The 19,348-nt window shown below is 43.9% G+C and overlaps 2 protein-coding genes across 5 annotated transcripts in view; both read right to left on the bottom strand.

Annotated features, from left to right (window-relative positions):
• The window catches only part of srebf1 (sterol regulatory element binding transcription factor 1), a 31,263-nt gene extending 22,361 nt beyond the window's left edge, over positions 1-8,902 (bottom strand). The window contains 7 exon segments of the mRNA XM_042317752.1: positions 124-342; positions 2,561-2,704; positions 2,951-3,114; positions 4,452-4,589; positions 4,592-4,633; positions 4,636-5,034; positions 8,571-8,902. Of these exon segments, the coding sequence (XP_042173686.1) occupies positions 124-342; positions 2,561-2,704; positions 2,951-3,114; positions 4,452-4,589; positions 4,592-4,633; positions 4,636-5,034; positions 8,571-8,673 (1,209 nt within the window). The 5' untranslated portion in view covers positions 8,674-8,902.
• Positions 8,903-14,181: 5,279 nt separating this feature from the next.
• LOC112226329 (TOM1-like protein 2) overlaps positions 14,182-19,348 on the bottom strand; it is a 51,921-nt gene continuing 46,754 nt past the window's right edge. For 3 of the 4 annotated variants that reach the window (XM_042317742.1, XM_042317743.1, XM_042317741.1), the window contains exons 14-16: positions 18,623-18,682; positions 17,666-17,708; positions 14,182-17,146 (exon numbers count right to left, since the gene is read on the bottom strand). In XM_042317742.1, coding sequence (XP_042173676.1) covers positions 17,001-17,146; positions 17,666-17,708; positions 18,623-18,682 — 249 coding nt within the window. In that variant the 3' untranslated portion in view covers positions 14,182-17,000. The remainder of the gene's footprint in view (positions 17,147-17,665; positions 17,709-18,622; positions 18,683-19,348) is intronic. The other variant, XM_042317744.1, reaches the window with a different exon arrangement.

Raw genomic sequence — 19,348 nt, 5'->3', positions numbered from 1 at the left:
TTCAGTTTTTGAAAGCTCTACTGTATCTCAATGGGAATCTCCTTCTTAATGTATGTTGCAAATAATATTATGCAAATATATATATTTTTTTTTTATATACGTATATATTTCCAATATTAATACCTTGGCCTCAGTCCCGGCCACCAGGTCTTTAAGCTCAAGGATCTTGTCGTTGATGGATGAGCGGTAGCGCTTCTCGATGGCGTTGTGGGCGGTGCGCTTCTCGCCCTTGGGGGGCAGGCCCATAGGTTTACTGCTGATTGTGATACGGTTGATGGGCAGCTTGTCAGAGTCCATCATCACTGGCACTGTGGTCAGGAAGGTGCCACCACTCATCAGAGCCTAGAGGGAGAGAGAGAGAGAGAGAGGGAGGGATTGAGAAAGAAAGGAGGGACAGAAAGAGAGGGAGGGATTGAGAAAGAAAGGAGGGACAGAAAGAGAGGGAGGGATTGAGAAAGAAAGGAGGGACAGAAAGAGAGGGAGGGATTGAGAAAGAAAGGAGGGACAGAAAGAGAGGGAGGGATTGAGAAAGAAAGGAGGGACAGAAAGAGAGGGAGGGATTGAGAAAGAAAGGAGGGACAGAAAGAGAGGGAGGGATTGAGAAAGAAAGGAGGGACAGAAAGAGAGGGAGGGATTGAGAAAGAAAGGAGGGACAGAAAGAGAGGGAGGGATTGAGAAAGAAAGGAGGGACAGAAAGAGAGGGAGGGATTGAGAAAGAAAGGAGGGACAGAAAGAGAGGGAGGGATTGAGAAAGAAAGGAGGGACAGAAAGAGAGGGAGGGATTGAGAAAGAAAGGAGGGACAGAAAGAGAGGGAGGGATTGAGAAAGAAAGGAGGGACAGAAAGAGAGGGAGGGATTGAGAAAGAAAGGAGGGACAGAAAGAGAGGGAGGGATTGAGAAAGAAAGGAGGGACAGAAAGAGAGGGAGGGAGAAAGAAAGAGGGAGAGAAAGAGAGAGAGGGAGAAAGAAAGAGGGAGAGAAAGAGAGAAAGGGAGAAAGAAAGAGGGAGGAGAGACATTGTTTCTAAGAAGACAATCACTAAAGTAGCATCTAGATCAGGGGTGTCAAACTCATTCGGGCTTCAACGACGTCCAGAGGGCCGCAATGAAAATGTGGTAGATACCATTGCCGTCAAAATTTGCAAGAAATTGTTCTCTATCCATCGTTTTTGGAAGTTTGCATTAGTGAGCTGGACAGAGGAAACTGTATGAATGTAGGTCCAAGACCATTTCTACACAGTTTCCATTCAGTTTTAGTCATCATCAAGTATATTAAGTTTGTTTCCCCCTCAAACAGGCAGTATGTTTGACACAATGTCCTATACACCACAATACTTTCTATTCTTCCACTACCATAAAAATACTTTTAGACAATTTTTCATCGGGAAAATGACCATTTATAAATGCTGTTACTACTTTATGACATTACTATTCCTACCATCTCGTTCCTACCTGGAGTGAGTGGGTGGTCTGGGCTGTGGTGGTGGTTCCTACCTGGAGTGAGTGGGTGGTCTGGGCTGTGGTGGTGGTTCCTACCTGGAGTGAGTGGGTGGTCTGGGCTGTGGTGGTGGTTCCTACCTGGAGTGAATGGGTGGTCTGGGCTGTGGTGGTGGTTCCTACCTGCAGTGAGTGGGTGCTCTGGGCTGTGGTGGTGGTTCCTACCTGGAGTGAGTGGGTGCTCTGGGCTGTGGTGGTGGTTCCTACCTACAGTGAGTGGGTGCTCTGGGCTGTGGTGGTGGTTCCTACCTACAGTGAGTGGGTGCTCTGGGCTGTGGTGGTGGTTCCTACCTACAGTGAGTGGGTGCTCTGGGCTGTGGTGGTGGTTCCTACCTACAGTGAGTGGGTGCTCTGGGCTGTGGTGGTGGTTCCTACCTGCAGTGAGTGGGTGCTCTGGGCTGTGGTTCCTACCTGCAGTGAGTGGGTGCTCTGGGCTGTGGTTCCTACCTGCAGTGAGTGGGTGCTCTGGGCTGTGGTTCCTACCTGCAGTGAGTGGGTGCTCTGGGCTGTGGTTCCTACCTGCAGTGAGTGGGTTCTCTGGGCTGTGGTTCCTACCTGCAGTGAGTGGGTGCTCTGGGCTGTGGTGATGGTTCCTACCTGCAGTGAATGGGTGCTCTGGATGTGGTTCCTACCTGGTGAATGGGTGCTCTGGGATGTGGTTCCTACCTGCAGTGAGTGGGTGCTCTGGGATGTGGTTCCTACCTGCAGTGAGTGGGTGCTCTGGGATGTGGTTCCTACCTGCAGTGAGTGGGTGCTCTGGGATGTGGTTCCTACCTGCAGTGAGTGGGTGCTCTCTAGGATGTGGTTCCTACCTGCAGTGAGTGGGTGCTCTAGGATGTGGTTCCTACCTGCAGTGAGTGGGTGCTCTGGGATGTGGTTCCTACCTGCAGTGAGTGGGTGCTCTGGGATGTGGTTCCTACCTGCAGTGAGTGGGTGCTCTGGGATGTGGTTCCTACCTGCAGTGAGTGGGTGTTCTAGGATGTGGTTCCTACCTGCAGTGAGTGGGTTCTCTAGGATGTGGTTCCTACCTGCAGTGAGTGGGTTCTCTAGGATGTGGGTCCTACCTGCAGTGAGTGGGTGCTCTGGGATGTGGTGGTGGCCAGGGAGGTGATGCATGGAGAGGCCACAGTAGTGACCATACAGGGGTCACGGTTCAGGGTGGTCAGCAGCAGAGACTCAGCCTTGATAAACTGGGGCTGGAGCAATACCTGAGAGGAGGAGGAGCGAGAGAGAGTGAGGGAGAGGCAGAGAGAGAGATGGAGGGTTAGACTATAAGCCTGAGGGAGCAGTTCTGTTCCAGTGAAATAACTTAGAAATGAAACAAATACTAGGACAATAATAGGTTTGAATGCAAAGAATAACATTTTTTTTTCTGGTGTGTTGATATTCTTAGGGTTAATGAGTCTCATCAAACATAACACACACGCGCACTCACTCCAGGTGAACAAACTAACTTGTTGAATGTGATGTGATGCGATGGTCTGAGCTGGGGGGCTTGCTGAGGTGGTCAGGAGGGGGGCCGTGGTGGTCAGAGCCTGGATGGTCATTGGCTGAACCCCGGAAGGGGACGACGACAGGCTGACCATGGGCTGGACGGGGCCTCCTTGATGATTGACAGCTAGAAAAATAATCAGGGTCATATTCATTAGGCACCAAACGGAAGAAAACTGCCTGAAACAAGGAGGGAGTACTTAAATATTTGTTTCTGGGTTCAAAACATCCTGCTAGTATGGACTCAATTGTGTTTGAAATAGTTCAAGCTGTAAAACTAAAACTCCATATAAACTGTCGTCACCATAAGTCTTTGGCGAGGCCAAAGTTCACATACATTTTTTGCGTGGCTTAGTAGTGTATGACCTTTCCCCTGGTGAGTGATATCATTATGGGATACTGGCTGAAGCGGGGAGTGTACACTAAGTTTGGTAGCTATAAAGACACTTGAGTCACTGACCGATAACAGTATGGATTATCATTGTAGGAATTACCTTTGACCTCTAGAAAACATACGATATGATGACTGTAGCAGGCAGTGTGTAACATAACAGTACAGGTGGCTGTAAAGACATTGGTCTACACAGAGTCAGTAGGTTTGTAATGCTGGGGCATGGCTGCATGGGGCAGATATCTTACTGTAGTTTCAAATCAAATTCTATTTGTCACATACACATGGTTAGCAGATGTTAATGCGAGTGTAGCGAGACACTGTTGCACAGGTATGCGACGTGGGCAAGGTGTGTATATCTGAATATGGCTCAGAGAGTGTAGACAAAAACCCTCTCTCAGCCTCAGAGACGGTCCTTCACTTTGACCAACAGGTATTAGATTGGGATTTTGACTGATAGTCAGCGGAGGTTGTTGTGTAACCCACTGACTCTCCTTTGGAAACATGCTGAACTACTACTGTTACTGCACCATAGAACACAACTCTACCTCCTCATAACATAACACCAAGTGGGCTTTCTTCAGGGAGTGAGTGTTTGTGCTTTGTATACCAGTTTCCATTGTCAGTCCCTACCTTTCGCCTTGAGAGAGAGACAGAGAGAGAGTGTGTGTGAGAGTGGGTGAGACAGTAGGAGTGTGAGCATGTGTAAACTGTTCCTCCAGTCATGCTCTGCTCTCATCCAGACACAACAGCATGGCCCTGCTCTGCATCATAAATAAGACATCTTAACGACCATGTGGCTCTACTACTAGCAACACATGGTGGGGTCCCTCCTTCCCTCCCATTACCTGGCAGGACAGGGCTGAGCAGGGAGGGCCATGGGGAAACCCCTACAACCATTAAAATAGCTATGTTTCATCTCCACGTGGAAGCGGTTAGGATTAGGGGGAGTGACTCAGTTTTACATTTCCTTGCATTCGTTTGCTCCCTTGGCCTTATTTTCTGACTCTCATCCATCTACTACCAGCATTTCAACTATTAATACAGAGGAATGGAGACAATCTGTTCCTCACCTTTGTAGCCATTTTGGGTGCTGTAGTTAATCCGTATCTGCTGGGTGTGGGCCTGGGACTGCTGGGGGGCAGGAGAGGTGAACAGGGCTTGGGGGGCGGCGCTGAACACGGGGCTCTGGCCGGGTACAGTATGGGGGAGGAGGCTGGGGGAGGAAGCTGGACTGGAACAGGGGCTGGGGGGAGAGGACCGGCAGGGGCAGGTCCACCTTGGGCTGCCTGAGACCCTGAGCAGCCTGGGCTGATGGAGAGCCCTGCTGGGGAGCTGGCTGCGGCCTAGGTAGTGGTACAGGGGTGGAGGTGGTGACTTGGGCCAGGGGCGACTGCTGGAAGGTGGTGGGGTGGAAGGCCTTGTCTGGGGGGGAGGAACTGCGGATGATGGGGGGCCCCAGGAGAGCATCAAGGTGGGGGCTGCTGCTCAGGATTGAGGAGGTGGTGGATGGAGGAGAGGTGGTGGAGTGGGGCAGGCTGAGGGCAGGGAGGTCCTGGGTAGGGGTGACCCCTGTGAACTGAGGGGGGTCAAAGAGACCCGCCATGTCCTGGTTGAACTCCACCATGTCCTGGTTGTTGATGAGCTGCAGCATGTCTGAAGAGAGATGGGGATATAGTCAGAGTACTCCATAGATTGAGAGAAGCAGAGACAGAGAGAGACAGGGGATGCCTTGTTAACCATGACATTGCCACAGAAATCAGGAGAAGAGGGTCAAATAAGGCAAAACTAAAACAAAGTAATCTAAGTTGAAGACTGTGATTAGTTGAATCATGTGTTAAAGCTAGACTGGAACAAACAGCTGTACACACACACACAGCAGAGCCTTTTGTTCACTCCATACTGCACTCATTTTGAACATCTTAAAAACCTCTTGCGTGTAGGGGGCAGTATTTTGATTTTGGATGAAAAACATACCCAAATTTAACTGCCTATTTCTCAGGCCCAGATTCTAGAATATGCATATAATTGTAAGATTAGGATAGAAAACACTCTAAAGTTTCCAAAACTGTCAAAATATTGTCTGTGAGTATAACAGAACTGATATTACAGGCGAAAACCTGGGGAAAATCAAACCAGGAAGTGGCTTCTATTTTGAAAGCTCCATGTTCCCATAGCCTGCCTTCGCTCCATTTAAAGGGATATCAACCAGATTCCTTTTCCTACGGCTTCCCCATGGTGTGAACAGTCTTTAGACATAGTTTCAGGCTTTTATTTTGAAAAATGAGCGAGAAAGATCACATCGCGTCAGCTGGGTGTCCCCAGAATTTCGCTTGCACAAAAGTTTGGAGCAGCCATTGTGTCTCTCCTATTGACGAAGCTAAAGTACCGGTTGATATATTATCGATTATATATTGAAAAAACAACCTGAGGATTGATTATAAAAAATACGTTTGACATGTTTCTGTGGACATTACGGATACTATTTGGAATTTGTCTGCGATGTCGTGACCGCTCGCGCCTGTGGATTTCTGAACATAACGCGCCAAACAAATGGAGGTATTTTGGATATAAAAATAATCTTTATGGAACAAAAGGAACATTTATTGTGTAACTGTGAGTCTTGTGAGTGCAAACATCCGAAGATCAAAGGTAAGCGATTTAATTTATTGCTTTTCTGACTTTCGTGACCAATCTACTTGGCGGCTAGCTGTTTGTAACATTTTGCCGACAGAGAGATGTTCTTACATAAACGCTTGGATAGCTTTCGCCGAAAAGCTTTATTGAAATCTGACACGCCAGGTGGATTAACAACAAGCTAAGCTGTGTTTTGCTATATTGCACTTATGATTTCATGAAAATGTAATATTTTTAGTAATTTAATTTGAATTTGGTGCGCTGCAATCCAGCTGATGTTGGCGTAAATGATCTCACTAACGGGATGGGTGCATCAGCGTGCCTCCCAATGACCAAACCACGTTTCTGGGCCTCTGAATGGAGCAGAGATAAAAACCCTGTAACCCAATCGGAGCGTTTCATGATTGTCAACTAAAGGCTTAAATTAAGACTTGAACCACTGGGTGACTGACTGACAGAGCATTTCTCCCATCTCTCTCGCCACACCACATGGTAATGTGTCACTTAATCTCTGCCCTAACTCCACTAGAAAAACCAAGAACTGGGCTCAAAGTGTCCCAGAGTAGGTGCTGATCTAAGATCAGTTTTGATAATAATGAATCAGATTATCATGAACACAAAAGATCTGATAATAGAACAGCACTCATACTCAGATACTTTGTGGATATGGGCCCTGATCTGAGAAGTAGAGCAGGGCAGTAAATGGGGCCAGCTCAGTTCAGTCCTGGTCAGTAATGCAGTTATTATGGGGCCACTGCAGCAGAGCAGACTGGCTCTATGCCACTCTAATGGGCTTCAAAAGGGCCACAGCGAGACAGGCAACACAATAGACACTATGATCAGTCACACCATCCCAGACCTGCAGCTACTTCACTACTATTCACAGCATTATGATGCACACGGTCTGTCAAAAGGACAACAACCCTGAGTAGGTGAGGATGGAGACGCAAGAAGAATTGAGTGTTGATGAAAAGGGTGATGTTTACTATGCTATGCTGCACCCTCCACGTAAACATGGCATGGTAGCACTTTACATTAGAACATGGAACTGAGTAATAGCAGCAAAGTTAATTACTCACACTGAAAACGTTATTCTCTAATAATACAACAGGCCTTGTTTTAGGGTAATACACTGTATAGCATACTTGTTTTATCAGCTAGAGATGCTCACAAATATTGTCTATAGCTTCTGGATTTCCAATAGAAATAGGCTGTAGGTTAGGCTATCCCAAATGACTTTCAGGCAGCACAGTGAGGAGGCTGTTCCCTGGCAAGGAGAAAGACCATTTTGTTTAATCTTAGACCAAATCATCAAGCTAATAGTCATATGTTATAAGGACTAGGTCCAGTAATAACGGAACACACTTCATGCTTCTGCCTTTGCTCTCTGTCTGCACTGGCACACCAGTCTGACTAGCCTGGATTTGTAAACCAATGTTTTGTATGAGGTGATCGCTGCCGACCAATCAGAAAGTGCCTCAGACACTTGCAATGCAGACCAGCCCCCAAGATAGAAAGAGAGGAAGCACTTGTGGTTTCAATGAGAAGGGGTTACTATGGGACAATTTAGTGCTGGGTTACTCTCGGTCAATTTTTAGGGTAGTGGGTGGAATCAATGAAGGGTGAGATGCTGCAGCAGAGCAGTTGTTGGCAAACAACCAACCATTGATTATACTGACAAATAACATTAGTTAATATCACCAACGAATCTAATAGCCACCATTCAATTTAATACACTGATGCATTAACGTAACTAGGTTCGATATAACTTAACTAATTTAAATATAAACGATTAACATTTTATTAATAAGACTGCAACATATGATTCATTCATACATAAATATGAATTATATATGGATGGGAAAAAAGCAACCATCAGATCATGATTCATGTTATAGACTTATTTCACCTCTTGAAATGAACCCGACAGGGAACGCTCGACATTAACCTCGTCGTGATGTCAGTAGGACAAGTTGGAGGGGGCGGGGCACATGAACTAGCGTCTGTTCCGTTCATCACACACAAGCTAGCAGTCAACTATCAGCTCGTGTAGTATGCACATTGTTTTAACTTATCAATAACATGCAAAATAGCAGATATAAATGTGTCTAGAGTTAGATAAGAACCAAAACGCAAAAACGAGAGCAGCAACAACAGAAAAAGAAGCACCGAACTCAGACAGTAGCTAGCTAGCTAGTTCCATAAGGTTAGCTAGGATTCTCCTCGACCCTGAGAGAAGGAAGCCTTCTCCTACCACATAACGTTACTGTTTGAGTCAAATATATAGCTCGTTAATTTGATTTAAGGTCATAACTAATGTAAGTTAGCTAACTTGCTAACTAAGCTGTACATCATTCTAAATTACTCACTGGGTGCCTATACGTAGTTAATGATACCTCACTCAGTAACGCAGTGTGTACAAGCTGTTTCATGTATGTGTTGCTGCTATTGCTGTCACTTGCTAGCTAACATTCGCAACAACAATAGCTAACGCGTTACCAAGTTCAAGTTGTCCGTTTTGCTAGCTAGTTTACTAGTAAGCTTAACGTTCTTACCATCAATGTCATTGAGCAGAGCCGTGTCAATATCGCTGGGGTCATTTAGGGATATAGTTGGATCCAGATTATCCAGTGACTGATCGTCAAAAGACAAGTTCATTTTTGCTGTCTCGTTATGGTTAGCTAACTCACTGTGGCTAAAAACTTACGATTTCCACTTAAATCGATGTTTGTGTATCTAGCTACATTTGCAATTATTCCAGTGAGATAAACTCTGTTATTGATCTGTCAAATAGTGCCTTCTTCTGTCTTCATATTGATGCCCAAGAGGCACACTTCTCACGCTAAACAGTGCTCATTGAGGATCCACATGCTTAGCCAGCTAGTTACAGAGCGCTTAATGAGTGACACTTGTTCTAGCCAACCCCCGACCACTTGTGAATTCTGACTCCCCCTTCATGGTCTCATACCTTTTTTTTGACTGGCAACTCCAGGACGATATACAGTGTCCATGGTATTTACATTTGTGCATGGCTATTGCAAAGAATAAAAAGCAGTGTTTCTTGAAAACTACTATAATGTAGGATGAACACTGTGGGGAAATACATATCCAAAGTTAATAAGCTTCTTCAAGTGCCAAATACATCAATTGAACGTGGAAATGTCATGTTTTTAATATTTGTTTTGTTTCGTGGTCTGTACTTATATAATGCATTAATGACGTTTTATAATCGAGAAAACAACAGCATGGGTGTTTATTATGGGCTTGTCCTTAACAGCCAATCAACGCCAAGCAGGGGTGGGCTAACAACTGTTCAAGCTTGTGTGGCCCGTAGTGATGACTCTGTCTGTAGAACCAGAGAATTCGACCAATGGGGAACTCGGAAACCGAGTGGGGTGATCTGACATCACGACTTTGGCTCCCGTGGTTACATCATGTATTTCTCCTGGAGTGGTGGAGGGGAAGGGGGAGCAGGCTAAATATATGGAGGGACATAGTACAGTGCCCAGTGCGGCTTCAAAACTTTTAGGGCAAAACGAGATTAACAGGGTTGATTTAACAAAGCTCATGGAAGTCCCCTTTGGTTGGACAATGACATGTAGCATAAAGTCAACGCAAATATTTTCTTCAAAGAATAAATAACAAAAACACATTATTCAAACCATGGTAATTAAGCAATTAACACAAAGTAATGGCTCTCTAAAAAGACCATTCAATAATCAACAATAATAACCTTGATCAAATTATCCGATATGTGGATTGTAGTAGGACATGTGAGCAGTGTGTGAGCTCACCAAAACACAAGCACACACAAAGGGGGCACAACAAAGGTGTGGTACTGGAAAGAAATGGGTCAACGACCGACAGTAGCACAGCTGCAAACTAGTTGTTGAATAGCAAGCAGTGGAGCAGGAGAGATATAGTATATAGGGGCCCGGCCTGCTGTCAGCAGGTCTGCCTTTGTTGCCTGGGGCGATTGTTGTCCTGACTGACATGATGCTCTTTTGAATCTGGTAACACACCAGGAGATCAGTGTGATGCTCAACAGGCAGCCAAAGGAACAGTCAGTTATCAGCATAGATCCAATAGAGAGGTCTATGGGTGTGCACTGTATTCAGTCAGGGAGATCCAGGCAGATCTAAACTGAACAAAAATCTAAAATGTTGGTCTCATGTTTCATGAGCTGAAAAAATAAAAAAACAGAAAATGTACATACAACACAAAAAGCTTATTTCTCTCAAATTGTGCACACATTTGTTTACGTCCCTGTTAGTGAGCATTTCTCATTTGCCAAGATAATCCATCTACCTGACAGGTGTGGCATATCAAGATTAAACAGCATGATCATTACACAGGTGCAACTTATGCTGGGGACAATAAATGGCCAGTCTAAAATGTGCAGTTTTATCACACAACACAATGCCACAGATATCTCAAGTTTTGAGGGAGTGTGCAATTGGCATGCTGACTGCAGGAATGTCCACCAGAACTGTTGCCAGAGAATTTAATGTTAATTTCTCTACCATAAACCACGTTAATGTCGTTTTAGAGAATTTGGCAATATGTCCAACCGGCCTCACAACCGCAGGCCACGTGTAACCATGCCAGCCCAGGACCTCCACATCCGGCTTCTTCTCCTGCGGGATGGTCTGAGACTAACCACCCGGACAGCTGCTGGAACTGGGTTTGCACAGCTGAAGAAGTTCTGCGCAAACTGTCAGAAATCGTCTCAGGGAAGATCATCTGTGTGCTCGTCATTCTCACCAGGGTCTTGACCTGACTGTAGCTCTGCATCGTAACTGACTTCAGTGGGCAAACGCTCACCCCCGATGGACCCTGGCCCGCTGGAGAAGTGCACTCTTCACAGATGAATCCCGGTTGCAACTTTACCAGGCAGATGGCAGACAGAGGGTATGGCGTCATGTGGGCGAGGGGTTTGCTGATGTCAACGTTGTGAACAGTGCCCCATGGTGGCAGTGGGGGTATGGGCAGGCATAAGGTAGACAACAAACACAATTGCATTTTAATCAATGGCAATTTGAATGCAGAGATACCGTGATGAGATCCTGAGGCCATTTATCCGCCGTGTACAACAGCGTGTTCCAGTTCCCACCAATATCCAGCAACTTCGCACAGCAATTAAAGAGTGGGACAACATTCCACAGGCCAAAATCAACAGCCTGATCAACTCTATGCGAAGGAGATGTGTCTTGGTGCATGAGGCAAATGATGGTCACACCAGATACTGACTGGTTTTCTGATCCACGCTCCTACTTTAAGGTATCTCTATTCCCAGTCATGTGAAATCCATCGATTAGGCCTAATTTATTTACTTAAAAATTGACAGATTTTCTTTTGGGAACTGTAACTCAGTAAAATCGTTGAAATTGTTGCATGTTGCGTGAATACATCTGGAGTGTCTGCATGGACATCAACAGGAAACGATTACCTTGGCATGGGAGGGGAGGTATACAGTGGGGGAAAAAGTATTTAGTCAGCCACCAATTGTGCAAGTTCTCCCCCTTAAAAAGATGAGGGAGGCCTGTAATTTTCATCATAGGTACACTTCAACTATGAAAGACAAAATGAGAAAAAAAATCCAGAAAATCACATTGTAGGATTTTTAATTAATTTATTTGCAAATTATGGTGGAAAATAAGTATTTGGTCACCTACAAACAAGCAAGATTTCTGTCTCTCACAGACCTGTAACTTCTTCTTTGAGAGGCTCCTCTGTCCTCCACTCGTTACCTGTATTAATGGCACCTGTTTGAACTTGTTATCAGTATAAAAGACACCTGTCCACAACCTCAAACGGTCACACTCCAAACTCCACTATGGCCAAGAACAAAGAGCTGTCAAAGGACACCAAAAAGAGCTGTCAAAGGACACCAGAAGTTTGCTAGAGAGCATTTGGATGATCCAGAAGAAGAATGGGAGAATGTCATGTGGTCAGATGAAACCACAATATAACTTTTTGGTAAAAACTCAACTCGTTGTGTTTGGAGGACAAAGAATGCCGAGTTGCATCCAAAGAACACCATACCTACTGTGAAGCTTGGGGGTGGAAACATCATGCTTTTGGGCTGTTTTTCTGCAAAGGGACCAGGACTACTAATCCGTGTAAAGGAAAGAATGAATGGGGCCATGTATCGTGAGATTTTGAGTGAAAACCTCCTTCCATCAGCAAGGGCATTGAAGATGAAACGTGGCTGGGTCTTTCAGCATGACAATGATCCCAAACACACCGCCCGGGCAACGAAGGAGTGGCTTCGTAAGAAGCATTTCAAGGTCCTGGAGTGGCCTAGCCAGTCTCCAGATCTCAACCCCATAGAAAATCTTTGGAGGGAGTTGAAAATCCGTGTTGCCCAGCAACAGCCCCAAAACATCACTGCTCTAGAGGAGATCTGCATGGAGGAATGGGTCAAAATACCAGCAACAGTGTGTGAAAACCTTGTGAAGACTTACAGAAAACGTTTGACCTCTGTCATTGCCAACAAAGGGTATATAACAAAGTATTGAGAAACTTTTGTTATTGACCAAATACTTATTTTCCACCATAATTTGCAAATAAATTCATTAAAAATCCTACAATGTGATTTTCTGGATTTTTTTCTTCTCATTTTGTCGTCATAGTTGAAGTGTACCTATAATGAAAATTACAGGCCTCTCATCTTTTTAAGTTGGAGAACTTGCACAATTGGTGGCTGACTAAATACTTTTTTGCACCACTGTATAAGGGGAAAGATTCAGGGCAGGGGAAACATGCAGTGCTATGAATAACATGGTGCAAGAAGTGAGTCTGTTGCATCACTCAGTGGGCCACTACGCCAGGTTGAACTATGAGCTTGTCTTTGCCTGAATTTACCATGTGTGTTCACTATCATATTTCATATACCAACGCCATCGCAAGGACAAATGTAATACACACAAGAAAATAACCATAAACAAAGTGTTGGTAGAGGTCACACGTTGCGAGTGTTTTATTGGTTAATATGTGCATAATCAGGTCACACAATAGAAAGCTGAAACCAAAGTAATGAATTGCAGAACAGCACAGCCATAGAACACCCACATCATCATACAGGACGGACAAGAGTTCTCCTGACCATTTAGTCTAGACCGGAACATTTCCTACTCAGGAAAAACAGCTGTTCCTCAACAGAACACCGGAGAACACAATTTCCAGCTCCCCCATGTCCATACTCAGTGAGCAAAACTGGTTGAAAAAACATTTAACTAGTTTTGCTGTTGAAATTACATATTTCAACCAGTTTGCAGGTAGTGAAGAGATAATGTCCAATGGCTCATTCCTGTTGCAACCCAACAGGTCCACATGTTCCATAGCAACCCAACAGGTCCACATGTTCCATAGCAACCCAACAGGTTCACATGATCCATAGCAAACCAACAGATTCACATGTTCCATAGCAACCCAACAGGTCCACATGTTCCATAGCAACCCAACAGGTCCACATGTTCCATAGCAACCCAACAGGTCCACATGTTCCATAGCAACCCAACAGGTCCACATGTTCCATAGCAACCCAACAGGTCCACATGTTCCATAGCAACCCAACAGGTCCACATGTTCCATAGCAACCCAACAGGTCCACATGTTCCATAACAACCCAACAGGTCCACATGTTCCATAGCAACCCAACAGGTCCACATGTTCCATAGCAACCCAACAGGTTCACATGTTCCATAGCAACCCAACAGGTTCACATGATCCATAGCAACCCAACAGATTCACATGATCCATAGCAAACCAACAGATTCACATGATCCATAGCAAACCAACAGGTTCACATGATCCATAGCAACCCAACAGGTTCACATGATCCATAGCAACCCAACAGGTTCACATGATCCATAGCAAACCAACAGGTTCACACAACCATCTGATCGGAGGACAGCGTAAAAGAGTAAGCATATACATAATGCTTTCTGGTTATAAAAAATAAAAAGTGACACACATAGAAATCAACTGTTTAAAGTGACATGTTATATTTGTTCAGTAACAAAGAATCTTAGTTCAAACATCTCTATGCTTTGTCCAGCCTTAAGAGGAACAGCAACTGTTGATTGTAAAATGTATGCTACTATTTCATAAGAGGTGGAATTAAAGCAACAGAAGACCAACTAGGACAAGAATGAAACAGAGTTAAAGCGCATTAATAACAGTTTATTCTGTTACAGTATTCTAAAACACATTCAAACATTAATGCCCAAGACAAATCATACAAATAATGTACTTGTTTGTAATATCACCCTCTAACATTTATAAATGATTGTTACAAATAATGTTTGATCTGGAAGCAGATGTTTTTAAATAAAATACAGTAAGGTCTTTTTTTACTTATTTGAGTATCTCATTTACAGTATAATACACAACTTTGATAAGTATATAAGGATACTTGTAAGTAAACACATAGTTCCTATTGAAGTGAAACGTCATGGCGTTTTGTAGTTATTCATTTGGTGTTAATTGTAGAAGCTTTATAAGCATTAACTTTGAAAAGTACTGGCAAAAGAGTTGAAATGAAGAACGAACCTCTTTTGCCTCAAAGGTCTGTAGCCCATGTTTTCCTGACAACAGGAAGAGAATGTTATGCCCTCATCTAACTCCATTACCTACTGTAGGTAAGCAAAGTAAAATAGAATGTTAACAGGTTAAAAGGGGCAGTCCCACTAGCAGAGTCACAGCCCACAGCTACCACCCACTGTAATCCTCAAAAATAAAAGACAGGAAGCTTTACCAGACAATTTAGACCACAGTAAAAACACATAAAACACGGTAAAAATAACGTTTTTGGTCATCCTCCCGAAGCACATCCGAACCTATTTCTGTTCCACACATGTATTTGTAAAGAGAGGAGAGCAGGGGAGCTTCCCCAAAGTAGAAAGGATCTGGGAGGAATTCATTTTCCTGCATGACATTACTGTACATATACAACCAGGAGACCAAACAATACATTAATGAGTTAGCCTTTCGACTTAGCGACCTACACAAAAGCTAATAATTCAGTTGGACTTTTAAACATGTACTGCAGGTAATACTCACATATTTCTGATGTATATACACATATTTATGTAAACATACGTACATGCATGTTTGCAATAACTATTTTCTGTGAAGTATGCTACCAATACGCCATCATACATTTACAATTTGATTCGATTTTCAGTGCCATATTTCACCTGCACTATTCCTTTAATTTCCATATCAGGAAAAAGAGTCCGTTTTTCTATTTCCGACTGTCTGTAAAGTCTGCTTTGTAGAGCAGAAAAGGGCTGAAATTTCAGAAAGATATAAAATCATATGCAAATTAGTCGAAGAAAATGTCATGTCCTATAAAAACAGTTCCCATCTTATGAACACAAGGACAAACATACCGAAACGGTCAAGGGTCCAAAAGTGCATGAAGTTCATTAAATTGGTCTCATGGTAGAAGGGGAAGGAAAACATTGAAGAATAGCCCAATATCAGAAGACACCAGTGGAGGCTGCTGAGGGGCTGGAAAGGGGCTGGAACGGAGCGAATGGAAGGGCATTAAACACATGGAAACCATGCGTTTGATGTTGTTGATACCTTTCCACTGATTCCGCTCCAGCCATTACCACGTTCCCGCCCTTCCCAATTAAGGTGCCACCAACCTCCTCTGATAAACAATTACTAAATGAGTTTGTCATTAAAAAGTCTTTGGAAGAACTCAAAATCGCTACACTTACATAGTGTACAGGTAGTCCCAGAGCGGAACGTCAATGCTGCAACTCATACGGCTGTTGTCGTGGTAGTATTAATCACATTCCATTTGTCACATGCGCAGAATACAACAGGTGTAGACCTTACTGTGAAACGCTTATTTACAAGCCCTTAACCAACAATGCAGTTTTATGAAAAATAAGAGAGTTAAGAAAAATATTTACTAAATGAACTAAAGTAAAAAAATAAAAGAGCAACAATAAAGGAACAATAACGAGGCTATATACAGGGGGTAACGGTAACGAGTCAATGTATGGTACCGGTACCCCCTGTATAATATCGATCAGAAATATTTGGTGGGTGTTACTTAGGTTCTGATTGAAAAGACTATTTTGGACCCTTTCCTTCCCTACAGTATGTACACACCACACAGATAACATGGAGGGAAGTTGACAACAGCTTTTCAAAGAGGAAAGCAAATATAAAAGCTGTGTGACAGATGTTTGCTGTGGTGCCATAGGGCTTGAACCTTGACATGGCTGCTTGCAGCTATATTTTTTTTTTCCTTCTCCCTTTTGAAATATGGAGACAGGCAGATACAGGTAAGTAATGTTTGCTATTTGGCCCTGCAGAACTATTGTGCCATAATTGAGTAACACTAGCATGGAGTCTGTCAAACAGTAGTCTTTCCTCATGCATTGCCTTTCCCTGTACCAACATTTCACAACTGTAGAATGGGTAATGAAAGGGTTAAGGAAACCTAAAAAGGAACATGAGTAAATAATAAAAAAGAGACAACTACAGAGTGCAGCGCTAGTACATAGTACAGTACAAACCGTTAAAAGAATAAATGCATAAATTATTCATAAGCTACATTTATTAAAATAACACTGTCCTCTGTTTGTATAGACTATATGCCTCGGTCTGCTTTTTCAGAAGGATTTTTTCGGTTAACCTTCACACCTTCAGAGGAACATAAAGACGAGGTTTTGTCATGTTATCCTCATCCTCACAATGTTAGGTTATATCCTCCTTAGGGTAGCTAGCTGCAGATGAGATACAAGACGACAGACACATCCCACACTGACAGACGGATCAAAACCTCAATAGTAATACATGATGCAACGCGGCTGGGCAGGCAGACAGCAGCATGGTCCTCTGCAGGAGGAGGATTGGTGTTCAGTTCAGTAGCTACACTGCTGCTTGGCAGGAGTGGCGGATAGGGGATACCTAGGTACTGCAGATGCCTCAGAGAGAGAGGTTTCCTGGGGGAGAGTCTACAAGGCAAAGAGGGCATCCTCCGTCCGTTCAGCCTTCTTGCGGGTGCCGCTGGGGGCGCTGAGAGGGGGACCAGGCTCATCACCAGGGAGCGATGGTAAGGAATCGACCACCTTCGCTCGATCCTCCAGAAACTTATCAAACTCTAGAGGAAGAGGAGAGAAAACCCCTGTTAACAGCAGGACATATACAAATGGTTAGTCAGTTGTTGACTTTTTGCGTAGTGATCCTCATTGCTGCACCTTCTGGAGAGGCACAGTACTGCATGTTTTTGCCCCACATATCAGCAGTGAAACACCTGATTCAGCCAATCAATGTGTTGAAGATCAGTAGATTGGTTGAATCAGGTGTGATGGTACTAAGCTGAGACAAAAGCCTGCAGTACTGTGGCTCTCCAGGAGCAGGATTGAGAATAACAGCACAAAGGCTGCGTTTAAACAGACAGCCGGATTCTGATCTGATTGGATTCGTCAAAAGACCAATTAAGTGGCAAAAGATCAGAATTAGGCTGCCTGTGTAAACGCAGCCTAATATATCAAGTACTAAAGAGCTGATCAGAGAATTTTGACACAAATTAGGAAACTGAATCTATGCCACATTTAATGAGAGCTTCTACATGAGACATGCACAGTATCAAGTGTTAGTGCCCTGAATCCATCCATACCTTCACTCGTCACCCCTTCCTCACCATCTAAACCATCGCCTTTCTATTCAGAGGAGAAGAAATGGAAATCAGTGAATCCATAACATTTGTGGGCAAGTCTGCCAGGAGGAGCACACAACCATTAACTCACCAAGATGCCTTACAGTAAATGGACATTGTTAGGCGTCAAAGTCGAAACATTAGTCTTCCCTTCGGTATTGAATAAGTATGGGTTGCAAAATTCTTTCCCAAAATCCACCTGGTTCTCCTTAAATCTCGGAGTAGAATTCACAGATTTCCTGCTTATTCCCTCTTGATTCCAGGAATCTTCCAACAAGGATTTCTTGAAAACCAGGGGATTTTGGGAAAGTTACGGACATGTTACAACCCTACGTACAAGTTGACTAAGCTACTTACCTCCCTGACCTCTACACGACACCATTCACAACTCAGGGAGGTCACTCTCACGCAGTGCTTTTGTACTGACATTGAGGTACTTCAATAACATGTACTTTCCACCACTGTGACGGACCCATGCTTCCACCATACTTCAATAGACCCATCCACTCGTCCATCCAACTTTTCAGAACCTGTTTACTCTGCTATATCCCTTTAAGGACCTGTGAGTACCTTTCACATTCATCAGGGAGAACCACTGTAGCATCACCTGGTGTGATATGATACAATACCAATGTCATCTTTAGACAGGCAGGTTTTATTCTTCACTCCAATAGATTCTCTAGATTTGCATTATGGTAGCATGTGAGAGATAGGTCACAGTTATATCACTCATCATTGGTGGAAAACCATTAGTCAGATAATGAATGGATGGAAGATGGTCAACTAAAGTTTAGAACACTACATGTGATCTACCTGGTTACGTGAGATGGATAGAAATGTGACTAAAGAAAAAGAAACGAGAGAGAAAAGAGAGGAGAGAGAGAAGAGAGCGAGAGAAATCAAGGTAAAGAAGCTCACCACATCAGCACAGAGCCACTCCTCTATGTCATCCATGACAGAGGACTGCGATACGGGGATCTATGGAGCAAAGCCATGGACAAACCCAGCGGACGGCACAAAGCCACACAATAATAAACCCACCGCCACACCGACCCGACAACAGAACAAAGAAATGACAAAAACAAAAGAAAAACAACAAGAAAAGATTCACCGGAGGCTCTGAGAGGAAAATGGCAAATAACAAAAACAAAGCCATCAAACCAAAACCAAGATCAGAGGAAGAGAACACCATGGCAGTAGTCCTCAGACAGTCTGTGTGTGCAGGTTCCTCTTTCATGTTCAACTCATTGATTTATTATGCATAGGGACAGGATTTCTAGCTGACTACATAACCTGACCAGGAAAAAATAAATAAGAAGAATTGGGTCCCTGGGCATAGGCTATTACCAGTTCATAGGCAGTAACCAGTTCATAGGCTATTACCAGTTCATAGGCTATTACCAGTTCATAGGCAGTAACCAGTTCATAGGCTATTACCAGTTCATAGGCAGTAACCAGTTCATAGGCTATTACCAGTTCATAGGCTATTACCAGTTCATAGGTTATTACCAGTTCATAGGCAGTAACCAGTTCATAGGCTATTACCAGTTCATAGGCTATTACCAGTTCATAGGCAGTAACCAGTTCATAGGCTATTACCAGTTCATAGGCAGTAACCAGTTCATAGGCAGTAACCAGTTCATA

This window comes from Oncorhynchus tshawytscha, unplaced genomic scaffold (assembly GCF_018296145.1).
Source record: "Oncorhynchus tshawytscha isolate Ot180627B unplaced genomic scaffold, Otsh_v2.0 Un_contig_7015_pilon_pilon, whole genome shotgun sequence".
Lineage (NCBI taxonomy): Eukaryota > Metazoa > Chordata > Actinopteri > Salmoniformes > Salmonidae > Oncorhynchus > Oncorhynchus tshawytscha.
This window is presented reverse-complemented; position numbering and strand designations above follow the sequence as displayed.